Source organism: Mytilus trossulus, chromosome 13, assembly GCF_036588685.1.
Source record: "Mytilus trossulus isolate FHL-02 chromosome 13, PNRI_Mtr1.1.1.hap1, whole genome shotgun sequence".
Lineage (NCBI taxonomy): Eukaryota > Metazoa > Mollusca > Bivalvia > Mytilida > Mytilidae > Mytilus > Mytilus trossulus.
The window spans coordinates 38,028,317-38,049,951 of NC_086385.1; the positions used below are offsets into that span (position 1 = coordinate 38,028,317).

General features: G+C 30.7%; 1 protein-coding gene across 1 annotated transcript; it reads right to left on the bottom strand.

Moving 5' to 3' along the window:
- Window positions 1–1,934: 1,934 nt before the first annotated feature.
- Window positions 1,935–10,959, bottom strand: LOC134695017 (uncharacterized). The gene is made up of 5 exons (XM_063556153.1): window positions 10,652–10,959; window positions 8,172–8,570; window positions 4,141–4,245; window positions 3,407–3,478; window positions 1,935–2,303 (listed from the first exon to the last, which is right to left on the bottom strand). The coding sequence occupies exons 1-5, from the start codon at window positions 10,950–10,952 to the stop codon at window positions 2,254–2,256; spliced, it is 927 nt and encodes a 308-aa protein (XP_063412223.1). The 5' UTR covers window positions 10,953–10,959; the 3' UTR covers window positions 1,935–2,253.
- Between the last annotated feature and the right edge of the window lie 10,676 nt (window positions 10,960–21,635).

Here is a 21,635-nt window from a genome sequence, read left to right on the forward strand (position 1 = left end):
ATTGAGATGATAAAATGGCAGAGAGGGAAAAAATGCATTTACTTGTCTATCTTTAAATATTTTGTAAGTTTTGTTGGTATATAAATAACTTGAGTAAACGAATACCTGATGTTTCCAGTCCTTCCATTTGAATTCATAACAGTTCTTGAAAGTTTTGAATAAAAATTGAACACTAGGAAAGCTTAACACGTATTTTTTTTCTTTATACCGCCATCCCATTGTAATATGAAATTTACGATATGAATTTATAGCATTCACTATCTAGTGTTCAATAGAAAAGATTAGCTGATCATAGTCAATAAAACTGCTTAGTTGTGACAAGTAAAACACTAACAAAAGTAAAGAAAAGTTTAAAAAAGGAGAATAAAACCCACGTGGATTTATTCGTTAGAAACTATAAGGAAGGAACGAAGGAGGCCGGAAATCTTTTAACATCATTAAAATGAAGCAATAATTGTGCACATTAGAGTGCTTGAACAAAAACATAAGGTATTACAATTTACCAGCTTACAATAAAAATATACATACTGTGGATTCATTTTTATTCGTGGTATACCAATTTTTGTGGATTACGTGGGAACAGCGAACCACGAATTTAAGAAGTCAACGAAGAATAATCACGAGAAATGTGTATTGAGTCGGATGTTTATTTCCGGTTATGTTATGCAGTTCAAGTATAGTGTTGACTAGCGATAAACATTGTAACATAACACGTGTTTTTTTTTATTGAAAGAAGATACAAGTATTTTAATTAAATCTATAATAAATATATCTAATATCAGTGATAATTTACTTTTTAAAATTGATTAAAACTGTTCATGGAAAATAACTGCAAGTTGTTAATTACCGTGTCATAGTTTGGTTTACCAGTGATTAAACATCAATAGGATTAAGTACGGGGATATTGCCCGTAGGTAATATTGATTATGACAGGAACATTTATTTTCACACCTTATACTTATATCACTGTTCATTATATCGTGATTAGGGAAATAAGCTTTCAATCATAACGTTTTGAATGCCTTATAGAATTCAGACAAGAATTTATAAATTGTAAAACAAACAAATAATTAGTTGTCTCAATGTCCATTATTGTAATCGAAGTTATCAATGAACACTTTAGCCTAGAATGACCAAGCGAGCTTTTTCAATGAATTCCTTCTTTTTTGTTTTGTTTTATTATTGATCAAACCAAGGAGGTTAAATGATCTCCTAAATCAAAAAGAAATCCACGAATTACGTATCTATTTTTTGTTGTTGTAATCAGCGATCCACGAATTTACGTATACCACGAAACGTCTTTTTTTTTTCTCTATCCACGAAAATTGATACCCACGAAAATAAATGAATCCACAGTATATATGTTTCCAATTCTGCTGTCAATATTAATCATAAATATAAAACTGCAAGAGCAGATGGAAACAAAATAAAAACTAGACAAAGTGATTCCCCCGTTCTCCACTCTGAAGAAATAGTACTATTACAGTCAACAAAGACTTTCTTTATGATAATATTTTGTCTGGGAGACACAAATGTTGCCCTAACAGACGTTAAGTGTTATTTGAAAATAAAAAATAAAAATTCAGCATGGAAGCATATATGTCTATTGTTCACTGTAGGAGGAGATATCCAGAAACGTTTTTCACCTCTTATGCAATTATATACGCCAAACATGACAAAATTCAACTTTTGACAAAAATCAAAACCCCTGACCTCATGTTCACCTTCAATATATGTTCAAACTGCTAGCAAAGTGAAAACTTCATAGCATTTAAACTGTACAAAAAGGTATCTTAAACAACTGTATACACATACTGGGCGGAAAGACGGACAGACGAATTGGCGGACAGAAAGGAAATAAAGTGCTCAACTTTCAGCTGGGGGAGCATTTAAACACAAACGAGCACAAACAAACAAGGAAGGTGAAGAAACGCTTTAATTTGATAACAGACAACTTTTACACACATTGTTATAAACACCTCCTGCTACGTCTCTATATCGAGAAAGTGAGTTCTTATTCCAATAAACCGCAACCAGTTCTCCCACCATAGTCGGACACGATCTTCAAATGTGTGTCCAAATTCAATTGTAACAATTCATTTGTGAGCAATTTGAGAATGTTTAATTGTTATTGTCTCTTTCTTTTTTAGCCATAGCGTTGTCAGTTTATTTTCGATGTTTGACTGTCGCTCTGGTATCTTTCGACCCTCTCTTTAACATGTTCATGTGCCTGTTTAAAGTCAGGAGTATAGACTAGACTGTAGCTTCAGTTGTAGAAATTTCTTTCTTTGAAATGCATTCTCCTGCAAAGAAAAAAATGCAAAGTTTCAAATGAATTTTGTTTTATTCAAATTTGTTGTTACAAAATGTTGCAATGATTTCTAATTGCGCAAAGTATCTCCCTAAGCCATAGTTCTGATTCTTTGTCCATGTGTCGATTTACCTTTTGTTCTTTTATGTTTAATCAGCTCTTTAACTTTTAAACCAGTGTTTAGACTTACAAACATTTGGGCTTCGAGCATCACTGAAGAGACATTAATTGTACAAGTGGGCCTCTGGTGCAGTAAAATTGATACCAATAATAATATGTTTATTATGAATAATGTACAATGAAAGTTCGGAAATTCTGATAAAGAAATATCGAAATGTTAAAAGGAATAACTATAAACAAAATTCCAGCCGTATTTGTTAAAAATATATAGTTTTAAAGTTTTGGACAAAGCATCATTAAATGTCACCAGCTTCGGTTGACACTCATCATCAATCTAATATATCCGAAAGATGACGATCCTCTGATTTGCAAGTTAATCTTTTCAAAACAGAATGCCCATATTGGTATCGAACTTATTTATGTATTTCTCTGTCCTTAGTGTCCTTACATTCATTTGTACTGCATTCCTGCCACGTTAGGTTTTATTTTAGCAGTATTTGTTTAATTGGCATATATGCAAGAGGTAAAGCTATCTATAAAACCAGGTTCAACCCATCATTTTTCTTAAAATGTGTTATACAAAATAAGGAATATGGCAGTTATATCAAATAGTTCGTTTCTATGTATGTTGGCGTTTGCTTTTTGTAACAGTTCAGTGATTCTGATGTTTACTTTTTTACTCTCTTATTGCTAATAATTATCAAAGGTAACAGGATTATAATTTAGTACACCAGACGCGCGTTTCGTCTACATAAGACGCATCAGTGACGTTCAAATCAAAATATTTATAAAGCCAAACAAGTACAAAGTTGAAGAGCATAGCTAAGTGTTTCTTAACGTCACGTAGTTGTATTCATCAATACCCAAGTCTTTAACAAAATATAGGTTGAACCAACGCCGTACGAAATGTCAGAGCAGTGAATTATATGTAATAGTTTTAAAAAGAAGAGTAATGATTTGTTTTTAATTGCTTACCTTGAGACGATGGAAAAAGATTTTCACGTTCCACCTTGTTTATGTCATGTATGTTGTTCTTGTCCTTTGTTTCTGAAATATAAAAAAAATCTTTTACTAAGGGTCCAGAGAAATTTCGGGTTGAAGCCACCCATAGTTTATTTTAATTTGTTTAAGTCAAATTAAAATCGTCAAAAATTAGATCGACCTTATTGACGGTGGATATTCCACTACGACCTTACTGGATCTGCACGCGAAGTTTATAACACAGTTAACAATACATACTTCAAATATCCAGAATGCCCGTCAAATCTTAAGTTGGATGTACATAGAATTTTAGGAATAATATTTCGTACAATCGCCCAATAGTTTTTTCTGTATGTTTTTAGAAAAAAAGCAACTTGATATCGACAAATCGAGGCAAAAATACCAGTGGGATATATAGAAAAGATAAGAATAATTTATGTTCATTTTTAATTCAAATTCAATGTTTGTTTTTTTATTTTTTTGTAATTTTATTTACATGACTTTCGACTGTATCTGGTAAAAGAATATGTTTGCAGATGATGCAATAGATATCTTATTGTTGGTATACTCAAAAGGGATTGACGAGCTTTTAATCTTGTTTAAATGACTTTCGAACAGAGGACTACTGTTGCCTTTATTTACCAAACATATCACTGTCTGAAAACAAGATTACATTTGGTACATACTAGCACAACAAAAACTATTTATTGAGGCTATGGTTTATTTACCTTTTCCTGTGTGTTTTCGTTTGACAATAAATCTTACAAAAACTGCTATCAAAACACATGTCGCTATTGGAATCAGCGTAGCCAACAAGATTAATCTTAGGTTTTCTGAAAAGATGGACATAAATACATGTATAGTATAATGAAATTGTAAAGAGGACTGCTATCATACGTTTATTGATCAGTATTTAGATAAACAGCATTTGTAGAGATTTTGATGCTACAACTTCTTTTGAACTAAGTTTTACTTAGCATATTGATGTGTGCTTGTTTATTCTACACAAATTGCCTAGAGGCATACGGAAAGTGTTGAGATCTCACAAAACACGTTTATCCCCCGCCGCATTTTTGCCCCTGTCCGAAGTCAGAAAACTCTGAATTTTTTAAGTCTTGTATGATTTTTAATTCTAGTTCATTTATATGTGTTGGAGTTTAATATGAAGTCCGTTTTCATTTATTCAGACCACACTTTGTTTAGCGACCAGATAAAGCACACCCGTGGATACGGAATTTTCTCGCTATGTTGAAGACCCACTGGTGGACCTCGGCTGTTTTCTACCATATTCGGGTTGTTGTCGCTTTAACAAATTCCCCATTTCCATTCTCAATTTCATATTACATAAATGTTTGCAATCCTGTGGAAACTACAACTATAACGATTATAAACATTTCACAGGTATAAAATATTAACTAGCATTGAAACCAAAAAAAATTCCTCAGACTATGTAATTTATTATTCACATTTTGTATTCATATGAAATGAGGTGAACGATATCAACCCGACAACGCCATGGCTGAGAAAGAATTAAAAAAAAAATAGACAAACAACAGTACACAAAACACAACGTAAAAACAAAGACTGTGCAGTTTGCAACACGAACCCCAACAAATACTGGGAGTGGTCGCAGGTGCCTGGAATGCAAGAAAGGTCTTGGTTTATATGTGGTATTCGTTGTGTAACTCATGTATGTTCAAACCAGGTGATTAGTCTAAATAAATTAGTCATATTCTGGTGAAAAATATGTGTAAAAGCTTTTGATTTTGCCATTTGATAAGGGTTTTTCTTATTTTATAGTCCTTGGATGTCGATATATTTGATGTATTACTTTTTTTCTATTAGTACACTGATGACCTGGAAATGTTTTTGCTTATTCGATGTATGACTATTGGACAAAGGTATACCACTGTTGCCTTTATTAAGTCTTTTTCCTAGTTGATTTAGGTGTTTGAGCCGACGTGGTCAGTCAAGCCCTTTCAAAATATTTTACAGCCTTGTTTTATGATGTGTCGTACACAATGTCTCTCTTAAGGGGGAAAGGTTTAGAAGACACAACCAGGTTTACATTTTTGCACCTTTATTAATATCAGTCAATGAGTTAACAGTCACGATCATATCATTATAACGTGGTAGTTTTTGGCTGCTGTCTAAAATATTGTTTTTTGCTTATTGTTTTTTTCTATAAATCAGGCATTTGTTTTTTTTCGAATTGTTTAACATGTTATCTTGCTTGGACAATTCATAGTTTACTATACTGTTCTGCGGATTGTCGACTGCCGAAAATATACTTATAGTTGCTTACAACCACGTTTTAGGATCTTACATATAAATTGCGTAAACATAGTCAATAAAAATCACTAATAATTGACGCTTATTAGACCTCCAAATAAATTTAAGGTCTTCTATTTGTTAAAACACCCAAAATTGACATATTTTTTAATATTATGCTTAGGCTTAGGTATAATCTTAGGATAGACTGTTGATATAGTGTGCACAACGATTAAGTTTGTATTTGTTTGTTTGTGGTTTAAACATTGGTATTAGATATTGATTCATTAATGTCCATCAGAAATATTAAACAGAAAAATGTATTAGGACGTTTTAAAAGGATTTTTCTACAAACAGAAAACAAACAGACCTTTTTTGATAGAATTGTTATTTGATAAGTCATCCTTCCAATCAATTTAATCCATTCTTTGCTCGTAAAACATATGTTTGCTTAAATTCGTGTTCATGATTGTGACAATTGATAAAACGAATTGACAATTTGAAACACTAAACTTCGATACATCAATTTAATAAGGGCTAGACAATTATATACAGTTGTTAAAAACTAAAATATTAAAAACGGCCTATTTGGTCTCTACTAGACATATGCACCGTAAGCCGATACCGAAACCGAAACCGAAACCGAAACCGATACCGAAACCGAAAATAGCAGTGAATGATAAATGTTTACAATGTTAATAGGTCCTTTATACTGATTGAAATTTGATTTTAAAAGACAGAGTATTTCTTCAATTCATCAATCCACACGAATCTATCAAACAGCAAAGTTAAATTCAACCATTATTTAATTACCCCAATGGAAGTAATACCAATTTTAGATATCGATACAATTTATTTATGATGTACATTAAGCATGTTTCGTCGTAGGGAAATAGCTGCACATAGTTCTACAACATGTGCAATAACGGTCCGGCTATGTAAAGAGAACTTGCTATTTAATAAGTATGTATTCGTCTTATGAAATGTTTTACTCAAACTTTTCTGCACGAATCTTTTTATCGACAAATTTTCGTTCATCCTCTGCCAATTCTTTGCCAATCAACCTTCATAGATTCCCATGTGTCAGCTGACGGATATGCCATCACTGCTCTGAAAACTTGATGAAAAATTGGCCAAAATAAGATGGATAGCTTTATTAAATTTTCAAGTTTTGCTAACACCAAGAAGAAATAATAAGCAATATTTTGAAAAATATAAAAGGCTACTGGTCGCTACTATAAATAGTATGCCCATCACAAATGTGTTAAAGTCAGTTTTTATTTTCATAATAACAATTTAAGCTATGAAATAATTTGCCTAAAAGTTGAGGGTTAATATTGAAGAACCTAGCTCATCAAGAGGGGAAATCAAATGTGTTCCAAAGAAAGAAATGTAAAGCAAATGAAGAGAGAAAACATAATTAGTTTTCTCGTTGAATTGTTTTACATTGTCTTATCGGGGCCTTTTATAGCTGACTATGCGGTATGGGCTTTGCTCATTGTTGAAGGCCGTACGCTGACCTATATTTGTTTAATGTCTGTGTCATTTTGGTCTTTTGTGGACAGTTGGTTATCAAGAGACAACACTCCACAAGTTACCAAAATGACACAGAAATTAACAAAATATAGGACACCATACGGCCGTCAACAATGAACAAAGCCCATACCGCATAATCAGCTATTAAAGGCCCACAAATGACAATGTAAAACAATTCAAACGAAAAAAAAAACTAACGGCCTTATTTATATTACAAAAATGAACGAAAACAAATATGTAACACACACACAAACGACAACACACCTGAAGTACAGGCTTTGGACTTGGGACAGGCACATACATTCATAATGTGGTGGGGTTAAACATGTTAGCGGGATCCCAACCAAATTCGATTTTATGTACAGTTATTTCCCTTAGACGAAACATGATTCATGATTAATATACATCTTCAGAAAGAAATCTATATCCAAATCTTAATTGTAGATTACTTACTTTAGTGTATTTATTACTCGTTGAACTAAACTATGGCTTTTTGATAGATTCATGTAAAATGTGAAATTGAATTATTACTCCATCTAGTGATTTAAATTTTAAACAATAAAAAGAGTTTAGTTAGTCAAACATTATTAACATTCACCCTTTACCTTACTACTATTTTTGGTTTCAGTCTCGGTATCGGTTTCGGTTTCGGTATCGGCTGATTGTGAACATGCCTAATAAAATGACAACGTCCTTAAGATATTGTGTAAGTGCAATCAACGTTGTTCAGCTTTATCATTCCCTATTTTATCTATTGCCTTAAAATTATAATTCTTGTCTTTAAAAAATACCGTTATCAGGTTGACAAAAAATGTTGTTTGGTCATTATATTTTGTAATATACACAAACAAAAACTTACGACCATACAATTGAATCATTATCTGTCAAAAGGTAGTTTATATATACATCCATGATATAGTTAGAAATGTATTCATTATGATCGGTAGCTTACCTTTATCATTAACATGATTAACTTCTTTTTGATCTGCTATACTATGAGATGATAAATTGAATGAATGATAACTTTTGACACTTTTCTGTAGACTTACACTCTCGTTTATGTTGATAAAGTATGTTGCTGTATCGAAACCATATCGACATCGGTAAGTTATATTAATATCTTTCTCTGTTATATTGAATACTTTAAGACTGAACTCATTTCCGGGAAGAAATGTTTCTTCATACTTTCTACGATTATTAATTCGGCCGTTGTAGCTTAATAGTTGGTCATCATTTCCCATTGACCATTGTCTTGTTACGTCTCTATCAACTGTGCTTATCCCATTTACCATGCATGTCAGTATGATATCTCCACCGAATATAATGAAATCGGCTACCAATCTCAATGACACTGAAAAAAGCAGGAAAATAACTATTCTTTTTACAAGAAGGTAACACCTCCCGAAACGAAAGCTTTTCTTTATAAGCTAGAGTTAGAGGAGGGGATAAGGTCTCTGCGCAATGCTAGGCGGTGTTGTCGTAGAAGTTAGAAATAAAAAGTACAGGTTCCAGCCCCGGCGCCGGGGTGGACGTTGTGAACCAAATCTACTCTAACATCGTTAGGTTTATTTTCTAGACACTTTATATACTACGTTATAGATAATGCATATTTTAAGGTTGTTCTTGTCGTAGATTTCTTTGAGCAATCCTGACACCACGAGATGTATTCTACGACAAGAAAAACCTTGAAATATGCATTATCTGACTTATATACCGTAAAAAAAAAAAGATTTGCAAACTTTAGTATCATATTTTACCGACAACACTAAAGTGGTATATTCCTTTCTAATGCGTTCATGTTTTAATACGCCCTACGGCTCGGCTCATTTAGAATGTGAAATAAAACTCACAAATGAATCTAGATATAAACCTTTTAAAAAATGTTATCCATACACAATACAAATATTACTGTAACTGCATGAAGTAAGACACAAATGTATTGTTACCATCCGATAACGGTGTATGACAAATACAAGACACATTGTAAGTAATTTTTTGTACCACTTAGTTTATGGAAAAGGGGTAGGGGTATGTTTTTTTTCTATTTGTAATGTCATTAATATTTCTATCGCGGAAAAGTGGAAATTTTTTTTAAACAATTTTAATTGAATCGAATGAAAAATTCAGAAAGATTGTCTTTTGAAAAGCAATACATTTTATTAACAGATAATCAGGATATAATTATATAATTATATACCCTCCGCAGCCGACCCTTTTCTCGAGTTACTTTAATATTATTCAATAGAATCTAGAATTATCTTATTAGTTGATCATTTGATAGAGTAAAAGGTATACATAAATTTAAAAAAGTTAAGAACTGACACGAAGACGAATATAAATAGGTCACAGTATGATTTCCTATTCAGCTTTTATCGTCCTGAACATGCATGAAATATTTGCCAGTGGACGTTAAGCAAGCAAGCAAAAATCAATCAACCTATTCAGTGTGACTTATTAAGATTTTCAAAATCTAACACACGAATAGGTTAAATCTGGCTTTTTATTTATGAAAGTCTATATTAATATGCATCTCACATATATGATAATGTTTCTTTATTGTAGCGACAAGTTAACAAAACTTCACGTTATTTGTTTCTAAAATTAGAATGCGGGCAATGAAGGTTTCTTTAACATCTATCATCGATTGAACTTTAAAAAATAAATTTCCAAATCGGCAACAAAAAACTATCAGACGAATAAAATTTTGAAGTAAATTATAGATTGCACTTTTATCAAGGAAAATAGTGACCTCACACATGTCATTATTTTATGCCTTTGAGCATATTTCATTGAAACATGGTATCGTCCGGGTTGATTCTGAAAAAGAATGACCTGTCGTTCTGAAAGAAAAAACTCCATATAGGTATATAATTGTATCGTATACATCTACAGTAGAGATCATTGAATAATTTGGCTAATTTTAACCCATTGCTCAAAAGTCATCTCAATTTGTTAGTTTTTTTCTTCCAGAAAGTAAACTTATGATATAAGCCTGTACATGCTATACCTAACATTGGAGAAAAGTTTGCGCAATTGTAGTTTACCGACGTTCAAATTTCATTAATCGGTTAACAAAAAAAAAACTATTCAGGTTAACAAATACAAATTGAGAAATTCGTACGGACTTTAAAAGAAACAAAGTCGGGTTTAACATCATTTTAAGTATTTTCTTCTATGCCCGAATCTTTTAATATGTTACAATCTGTATAATCCCAGTTCAGACAATAAGTCTATTATCTAAATCAAGAATAATTGTATTGTTCAAAACATTCTAAATTTTCATGATTTGTTCTCCAATTCTAATTTGTTTTGCACTTTAACTACTCTTAAATTATATCACCTAAAAAAACATGATGAACTTTATTTTGTCCATCATATCTAATCACGCCTTTACATTTTCCTTACTTAATATATATAAGACACTATACTTACAAAACAATTTGGGTTTATCTGCTTCAATCAATTTACTTGCTGCATCAAATCCATAGCGACATTGATAAACTACGTTGAGATCTGATTTCGTTATATTGAATACTGTAAGACTAAACTCATTTCCTGGAAGTACCTTTTCTTTATACTTCCTGAGATTATTTATTCGACCATTGTAGCATAACAGTTTGTCATCATCCCCCATGGACCACTGTCTCGTTGTTGTGTTGTTGATTGTTTGTATTCCATGGACTGTGCAGGTCAAAACGATATAATCACCAAACGAAATTGTTTCTATATCCATTTTTAATGAAACTGAAAAGGACCAATTTAATTAATAATGATGATAGTGAGATGACCATTTCATAATATGAACATATCCCTATTAAATTTGATTATATATAAATTGCATTGATATACTAGCCCTTGTTCGTTTAATGTCCACATAACTTTATTTTCACAGTATTATCAATGTAGAAATCATTGAAATCGAATAGAAAATTAGCATCAAAGTTTAGAATGCAGGTATTTTAGCATTTAAAAAGGGGCGAAAAATATCAGAGGGAGAGTCAAACTCATAGATAGGAAATAAACTGACTACGCCACGGCTAAAACAAAAACACACAGACAATTAATAGTACATAAGACACAACATAGAAAACTATAAACTAAAGACTAAGCAACACGAACCCAACCAAAAACTTGGGGTGATCTCAGGTGCTCCGGAAGGGTAAGCAGATCCTGCTCCACATGTTGCACCCTTCGTGTTACTTATGATATTACAAATCCGGTAAATAGTCTGAATCAGTCTATACTAGCTTTCAAATACCTGTGATATGTATACATGTATGATAAATATTGCCTCCGTTCAATTGAATTTCATTCATATCATGGTTAAACAGAAAATTTATTTGTCTCTTATTTTTTCTGAAATTTATAAATATATTTGAAAGCAAATTAATGTGTGTGTTCTTTTTAAAAATAGTAACATAACGGTTTTAAATATGTTTGAATGATTTAAAAGATCAAATATTTTATGTCCTTATCACAAGTTTGCTATATTTTTTATAAATAAAATGATTAAATCAGTTGATAATTTTGGATTTTCGTTGATCATCTCAACGAGATTGATTTTCTCGCGTGTGCCGGTACGGCGAAAGCGAGAAAAGCAATCGCGTTGAGATGACCAATGATAATCTGTTTATCGCTATTTTAACCTATGACGACGTTGTCAATTTCATGTCGATTTCATTAGCAACGCCAGATGTCTCCTTTGTTTCTAGCGATACTTTTCCATCTCAAGCGAGAAGCATGATATGAAAATTTATCACAAAAAAAAAAAAGATCAAAGGAAAATGAACAACATAGAGATAAAAGATTTTATAGGTAAATATATATAAGTGCATATTAGATATCCGGCATCCGTGATCAATCTAGCGGAGGATCCGGAAGAGGAAGAAACAATCGGGAATAATGGTATATTTAAGAAAATAATAACATACTTTTCATGTTTATTACTAAGATTTTACATCGTTAAGTTATCGTAACGGTAACCTTTAATCTATCATATTGTTAGATTCCTGTATAATTGACGTTTACTCTGAATATAGAATTTTAATTTATCTTACTTTAATTATTACTCTTTGTTAAAAATTAGAAACACTAATAAATTGATTCTTTTATTTTCCACAAAGAATCTTGATTAAGAAAATACCATCGTTTTTGTGTTATTTAATTTTATATATTACCATCTTGATGACACATTCATTTTAAAAGCAAATATCAAATATTTCACTACAATAAGAAATTGTCGTTTTTGCATTATTTTGATCACGATTACCACACAAGGACACACTATCCAATATTTCATTTTTTTTTTATCTTAATCATAGTACCTTTAGATATTTTCTTTATAAACAATGGGTTGACCAAATAATCACGATCCTGTTCCGGTTGCTTTAAATACTTTCTTTTATTAAATAATTATACGCTTTATCTATCTATCAGCTAATAGAGATTGTGTCAAGTAAAATAATGTCGAATATATGTGATATGAAGTCATCGAGATATAACCGAATATCTTCAAAAGTCGATTTTACACTAGAAAATCAGAAGGGCAGTATTCCGTCTTTAATGATTATGCTAATGAGTTGTCTAAACCATGTTCCACAAAATTTCTATTGATGTAAAATATAACACGTGAAAATTCTTCAGGTAAATCTCAATTTAACAAAAAAATATTCCGTGATTTTTTTTTATCTCCTTATCAAGCATGTGTGATCCCTAATATCGAAACTCTAAATGAGAAAATAGGAACAACTCCACATATATAGATCTAGTTTACTCACCTAGGGCATTGATTTTAATTAAAAATAGAAAACAGCTGATGTGAGGCAGAAAAGGCATTCTTGATGTTCTTGAAAACTGCAATTAACAACAAATAAAATTGAGAATGGAAATGGGGAATGTGTCAAAGAGACAACAACCCGACCATAGAGCAGACAAAGTCTATAATCAGTTTCAGCATATTAGAATCTCTAGTTGCATTACAAAGGCTTAATGTCTCGGACAATATTTAAAGACATATACACGTGTTTGTATAATTTGTACTCCGATAACGAAAAGCGCGTCTTGCGCAAATATAAAATTGTAATCCTAATATTAATGATGAGTTCATTTACAACCACTGGGTCGAAGTCACTGTTGGTGGAATTTGAATTCCCCGAGGCTATCACCAGTCCAGTGATCAGCATTTCTATGTTGTCATGAATTATCATTGATATGGTCAGAATTATAGATAACCTAAGCTGTATTTGGAAAATATTTGAGGAATTTTTTGGTCCTCAATGCTCTTCAACTTCGTACTTTAAATGACCTTTTTAACTTTTTTTTATTCGAGCGTCACTGATGAGTCATTTGTATACAAAACGCGCGTCTGGAGCAAATAACAAATTTCATGTCCGGTATTTATAATGAGTTAATCCACATGAGATAAAAACAGATTGTCTAAATGATCGCATTTTCTGAAAACTGAATATTGTGTTTAAACTGTAAAGCGGTATCAATGCAATCAATTTGAGAAAAATTTTATAATTATTTATTCCTTTCTATTTGCAACTAGAATCAAGTATCATTGATATTGTCATATATGCTAATGAACAGAATGCAAAACTTTAAATAATTCGATAATCTGAGGATTTTCAACCTCAAAATAATTCTTGCATTTGATTCGCAATGCACTTCAACTGCTTACTTATTCTAATAACAACTTGTCACGAATGAGTCTTTTGTCAACGAAACGCGCGTCTACAAAATTATAAACCTGGTATCTTTGAATTTTTTGAATTTTTATGCTATATTCCTCAAAAGTTTTTGAAAATTGTTTAAATATGCAGGTATATTCTCAATCAAAATTATCAGCTTAAGAAGCGTAGTTGACTTTAAGGCAATTTCACATAGAAATCAATAAACGAATAAAAAAATAATAGGTCCGAGAAAAATTGATAGTCTTTCCTCATCAATATCCGAAATTATGGATGAGAAGCTACTTCCAGTTAACTCAAAGTTACCATTGGCGTCCAAGCATAGGGTTCTTTATACTAATTCAATTAATAATTTTTTCTATATATATTTTGTGCCTTTAATAAAGGGATTATTGTCAACTTCCGGTTTAATTATGTCACTTCCGTTGTCACATGATAGATTTATTTACACTGATAAAACACAATATATGGTTTCAATATTCTTTTACCTGTAATAAGGGAGATATGAAGTTGGGGAAAACAAATATATTGTGAACAAAACCAATAGGTTTTTCTACACCTAATGGAAATAATTGTATTAGAAATATCGTACCCATAACATATCACTTTAAGCAGATACAAATCTTAATCATGTTAATAGTGATGTGAAATAATAATTTTGTTTTAGCGAATCTTATCAATAAGTAAACTCTATTTGGGGTATACAGTGATTGTTAGTGATGACTTTCCGTCTGGAAATGTTTATTTGACCGCCATTTTGTTTTCATTAATAACTGATTATGGTTAGCTTTTGAAATATTTGGTGACAGCCTTACATGTATTATTAAGAAAAGCCACATAAAGCCCGTCTTCGGGAATGAATAAGATGAAAATATAATCGAATTTAATCAAGCAATTTTGCAATATTGAGGATATAGTATTCATAGTGGGTGTTTGTTTGTCATCTGTTTCCAATGAGAACATTGGTGTATGGCTTTATAACTCTTTTGATCTGAGCATCACTGATTAGTTTATGAAGACGAAACGCGCTTCTTGCGTACTGAATTATAATCCGTGAACTTTTAATAACTTTGTGATGTTAGGCTTTTAAATACAATAGAACAGCTTGGGATCTAGCTTTTCAATAATGCAATGATAACAAATATAGTACGTTATTTGAAGGTATCAAGTCTCAGGTTTGCAGGTCATATTATGCATATTGGACAGTCGATTATTATGTTAGTGTATGCTCTTTGATCCATAACCTGCTTCTAAGCTACTAACACGATTTCAATGATAAATTGTGATGCAAAACGTTCAAGACTTTCGCCTCTGTTCTATAGATAAATGGTAACATTTTACAAATCTTAATTGTTTCACTGATAGACAATGTGAAAAGTCAATCAACATATCTTCTCCAAAATAGATTTTCAACAGAGAAATTCATGAACATGACCAAACCAAACGTCTGACAATATTTCTACACGAAACGAATGACACACAGCTATCATATTATTGACTTGGTACACACATCTTATGAGAAAAAAACAATTGTGGTTTATACTGCTGTTACAGCTACAAGAATGAACTGACTCCCAGCTTGTATTATAAGGTCCCATTTTATTGACAAAATTGGTCAAACAGTCCAAAACAGATAAAGATAGTTAAATTGATAATAATTTATATATAACAGCCAAATCTTTGTCAACTTATTCCACATATTTCAACAATACTGACTTAAAATTTTTAACAAACAGACAAATACATCTAACGAAGACGCCAACAATAACGCGGGTTACTGATAATGAAAAAGACTAAAAAAATAGAAAAAAAAGGTTTTGATAGTTAATAGTACATACAGTATATTAAATCATAATACCGCTATACTAGTTTCCATCATCGTGATTAGATACAAACTATGTTACATCTAAATACAAGAGTAAACAAACTGAAAACAACACTGTAAACACTTATTGCGTTCAATTCGCATCTCTAGGCCCACTCACATCACGAGGGACAAATCCGGAAATCTAACGGTTGGATGCACAATAAACGAATCATACACTACCTCAGAACCTATAGTTTATATTTAAGACCATGTTGTATTATTCATATGACAATTGTTTTCCTTTTGTAAGAGGTGTTTAAGGTTTTAATTTTTCAATTTTATACAGATCTTTTCGTTTTGAAATTTCTTTGCAGTTCATATATTTTTGTAACTATACTTTTTGTATTGGAAACTAAATATGATGTATTTATAAGTGCTTGGAACATTCTTATGAATAGACCTGCGCATGAAGGTTTCTGAACTAGCCTTTCTGAAAAGGTACAATTGAATAGTTGAAAAAAGTATAAATGAACATACATGATAATGTTAAGAGGGTTTTATCAATCTTTACATTATTTAAAAAAAAAAAAAATGACAGATAGTAGAATAGAAAAAATTATGATGTTTAATGTGTATATTGAGCACAATCTATAAATCTACAAGGAGCGCCAAACAAATGGTATTCGACGATAAATCTTTGTGAAATTAATTATAAACAATAGAAACGCCCATTAATAGCATTTTCTCTATATCTTTTTTTTATAGATATAATATTATTAAATCATAAAAAAAAACTTACCTGATTTTAAAATAACATTGTTGAAACTATATATCAGTAAATCTAAAGTATCAATCTAAAACTGGAATTTTCAATATTTTATTCGCATTCCTTTGTTCCGTTATGTATTGTTATGAATCACGTCTTTATAGAAAGTGGTACATACGCCTTGAAAGATAAGTTTGTCAAGATAACACATGACTGTGTCATTTATTTAAACACATTTTCCCCTTTAGGTATTTGAATAAACCGTTGGAATTTTAATTTCTTTTTTAAAAGCATGTCAATCTTTAAACCTTGTAAGTAAAGGGAAACTGAACAAAGGTAGTGTCTATAGGATAAATTTCATTGTTATAATTTTTGTGTTACCTATTTGTAACATTACGAGGACTATTATATATATACTGTAAAGTTCCTTTGCCGTTTTAATCGACCAAAAAAATAGAAGAAAAAAAAAGAAAATTAAAAACCAATTGTTCAGAGAACAATTGAAAGTCTTCCCACATCAAAGAAACTTTGATAAGATAGTTTCTTCATACTGATGCGATAAATAATGGTTTAATTATATTAATGAGTGATATAAGGGAGATAATATGCTACTTCCGGTGAAATGAATGTCACTTCTTTCACACTGATTCCAAAAATATATAGTTTCTATATACGTTTGTATGTAGAATGGGAGATAATTGGCCACTTCCGGTTTGTTGGAAGTCATTTTGAGTCTTCAGTTATCAGTTTATGTATCTATATGACAAAATATATGGATTCTGAGAATTTTTCTATGAAAAAATTGCAAAAAAGGCTACTTCCGGTTTTCTCAAGGTCACTTCCGGTAGTAATTTTCCAAGGTCATATGTCACCTAACCTTTTGTACAAGGTCAAATGCCTTTATGATGAACTTAGTTAAAGTTATAATCAGATAACCTAATATTATGACATTTCAGGGCCACTAACTCCTATAAGATGCCATTAAATTGTATAAGACTAAACGTAGCATATCTTTATTACATTAAAGCAGACGTTTTGCACTTGTTTTTTTTATATGTATCTTTCAAAGTGTCGGAGAAAATGCAAAAACAATCAAAAGTCACAATTGAGAACTTGACCTCGACCCTTTGACCTCATTTTCTAAGTTAGGACCTAGGGGACTCAAATAAAAACATTCCAGGGTTATATGGTTAACTGTTTATGAGTTAAAAAAACATACCGACACATTTATTTTGAAAAGGTAGATAACTCCTATAAATTTCATCCATTCGCTTCGATCCTAATGAACCAAAAATTACTGAGGATATAACAAACAATTTGTAAAAAGAATTTTGTCGATATCTTTTTTTTTGTTACGAAGGAGATGCACACAGATGATAAACAGTGAATAGGGAGATAACTCTTACAAAGAAAATGATTCGACTTAGCAGGGTGAAATTTAAAAGCGTATAAACTATACGATACAATATCAGAAATATCTAAGCGACATATTGCAAAACAAACATTTATCGCAAGAACAAAATTTGAGGGAAAAAAAAATAATAATTAAAAACCAATTGTTTAGAGAACAATTGCAGGTCTTTCCACCAAAAACAATGTATTTTAATATGAAATTTGTAAAATTAAGGATCATGTGTCATTTCAATCGTCAAATGATGGCTTATTGTACGCTGATTCCAAAAATATATGGTTTCTATAGATAATGTGTTACTTCCGGTTGGAAAATGTTACTTTCGATAATATTTGAATATTTAATTGACACTGATTCCAAAAATATCTGGTTCTATATACTTTTATATTAATAAAGTACAAAAAATAGCTACTTCCGGTTTACACAAGGTCACTTCCGGTTGTTTTTTTCAAGGTGAAATGGTTTGATACCTTTTGCAAAAAGTCTCATGGCTTTATCATGTATACATATGAGGTAAAAGCAAAGGTCAAAATCTAGAACGTCAAATTAAGCTATGACCTTGAAATAAATTTCAAGGTCATACACCAAGGACCTCAAATCAAAAGACCATAGGTCTTAACTATATTTGGTTAATGAGTTATATAAGTATACATGTATTTTTAAATAAAAAAAATAATCAGAAGGAAAACAATAGGTCTTTCCACAGAAAAGTGGAAAGACCTAATAATAATAATAATAATAATCAGAACAAAAACAATAAGTCTTTCCACAGAAAAGTGGAAAGACTTAATAAGTCTTTCCACAAAAAAGTGGAAAGACTTAATAATTGAAACAAAATGTGTTAAAGAAGGGAAAAAAACATATGGATAACAATAGCGTTAAGAGGATGTGGTAGTTGAGCAATATGTCAATATTTTCACGTTACCGCAAACTAGAGTATCCCATTCACAACACCACTATGGGGGTGGCACTTTGTAAATAAAGCTGATTTACAAACCATGACTCTTATAGGGAGAATCAACTATGAAATTGTTTGTTTGTCATCTGTGTTAAGGAAAAATGCAAACATTGGTATATGCGATGTTTGGCTTTAAATGAGATGTATAACAAATTGAATTCGACTTTTTGTTGTTCAGTCATATATCGAAGGGAAACAATGAAAGGATAATTCGCTTTTAACAGCCAGTTCAATTAAATTTTGTTAGAATATTAAAAGTGAAACAAGGGTTAACCATTACGGTGACCGATTTTATTCACACAAACACATTACAGTACAGGTAAACAATGATTAAAATTTATATTTAACCATTATTTGAAATCAAACAACCATATAAACCAATTGCACGTGTAAGTTACTTATTTATTGATATATAATTAATATGTTGAAAGGTTTGTTTATATTGGTTTCTTTATTAGATGGAACTTAAACAAAAATTCACATGGAATGATGTTAAATATTATAGATAACATTCATCATAAGTTATATATTTCGATGAACATTTTAGTATGTTATATGTCAAAATATGAGAATTTTAGCCAAATCGGCGAAAATGTATTTGACAGCTTATGGCCCAATTAAATTACCATTGAACAACTGAATAACTTGCTGTAAAATAATTCAATGTTAAAGACATTTCCTAGTATGCTACTTGAATTTGTGCGTGCATCATAAAAATTGGACAGCTTGTCAATAATGTAGTTGTTATCGAATAGTAGACATCAACCTCAATAGTGAAATCGATATCATTCAAATGGTTAATTACATGCAAAATATTCAACACTATGTAATTATACTTAAGTTAAGTTAACTTAAGATACTAAAGTAAAATATACTGTAGAATACAGGTTAAGTCTAGAAAGGATCAGCTGCTAAATATTTACCTATTTATCAATTATATTTAAGTTGTTGTTTTTCTTTTGCTGTAGCAACATTTATAATGAAATGATTCAGACAAAACCATAACGTCTTGTTGTGTTGTATTACATTAAATTCATCAGTTAAGAATTTTGAATACTTTTATTTGGAAATATGGTTTCAGATAAAACGTACAACGTTTCTTTGTCATTTGTCTTACAGGACCAAAAGGTATTTACAAAAACACTAAAAAAAGTTATTAAAAAAAGAGGAAGTCTATACAAATCTGACAAAATCAACGTCTGAAAAACAACTGCCACATTCCTTTAAATAGTCCATTTTATTGACATAATTTGATGAACAAACTAAAAACAGACATACTTGGTTAACTTGAAAATAATTCAAATCAAGCAGCCAAAACTGTGTAAATACACACCACATACATACAAAACTACTGACTAATAAACATACCAATAAATCTTTCAAAGACGCTCACACAAACTTTGTGCAGCTGATAATACATATTACGAAGACACCAATAATATGTTCTATATAGTTGATAGTACATAGAGTTTATTAATACATACTGCTTATTGCCGTATTACTATACACTTTCCCGATAAAGTACGAAATAAGTTAAAATTTAAATATCAGGGTTACAAAATACAAAATGTAAATAACATTGTAAATGCACCTTTTGCACAAGAATCGCACCTGTAGACCAATCTACACCAGGAACCCTCAAAATAGAATGGTACACAGCATTTTGAACAAATAACGAACCATTTCGAGTATGATACGATCCACAACATTCAAATCTATAATCAATATTCAAAACTATCTAACATAATTAGTTATCAAAGGTACCAGGATTGTAATTTAGTACACCAAACGCGCGTTTCGTCTACATATAAATTATGAAGTAGACACTAAATATTATATATCTACTAGGTCTACGAATTTTATCTGGAATTATTCTCCACGTAAAGAGTTCTCTTCTAGAATTAAGTACTAGGAATTCTATTTAACCGTTTAAAATATCAAAATGAACAAATATTATAATATAAGCGAACAAGGTTCGATCAATTTTTACAAACAAAACAGTTATAAAAATGACAGATAGCAGAACAGAAAAAATATGGTATTAATGGCGTATAGTGTACACAATTTTTAGAGGTAAAAGCTACGTCAACAAAACTGTGATACGATGATCAGTCTTTGTAAAATGAACCGTACACAAAAGAAAGTCACTAATATTAAATTCGTTTTCATCTTTCTTATCTCAATATAAAATAAATTAGAATATAAGAAATTCGTACCTGATTTAAAATAACATAGTTGAATCTATGTATTAGAAAATCTAAGGTATCAATCTGAAACCTGAATTTTATATTTTTTATTTTTAGTCCTAAATTTGTTCCAACAAAACATTCTAATGATTGACATATTTTTAGACAGTTTCATATATGGCTTTGTCACGATTACACAAAAGTCATATGTATTATTCATTGATTTGTATTTATCTATAGAAATTTGTGGTATAGGAATGTAAAGGTAAAGAAATATAAACAACCCACTAAATTCACCTTCATTATTACTCAGACAAAAGTCATACACCAACAATTTTTTTGATAATACTTCTTTAGAAATAAAAAATAAATGTCATAGTCACTCATCTGAAAAAGGGTGTGAAACCATGTTAAATCATATCTCTTGTAGTGCAGTTGATTTGTATGGGAAAGATTCGTTCAACATAAGGCAAAACGTATATACATTAATGTTCTAGTTTTTTACCTCTTTTAACACAGAATATTAGCACTCATAAAATTCATTTAAATATTAACATTTTTATATCTTTAAAGAGCAAATATGATCACATACAATT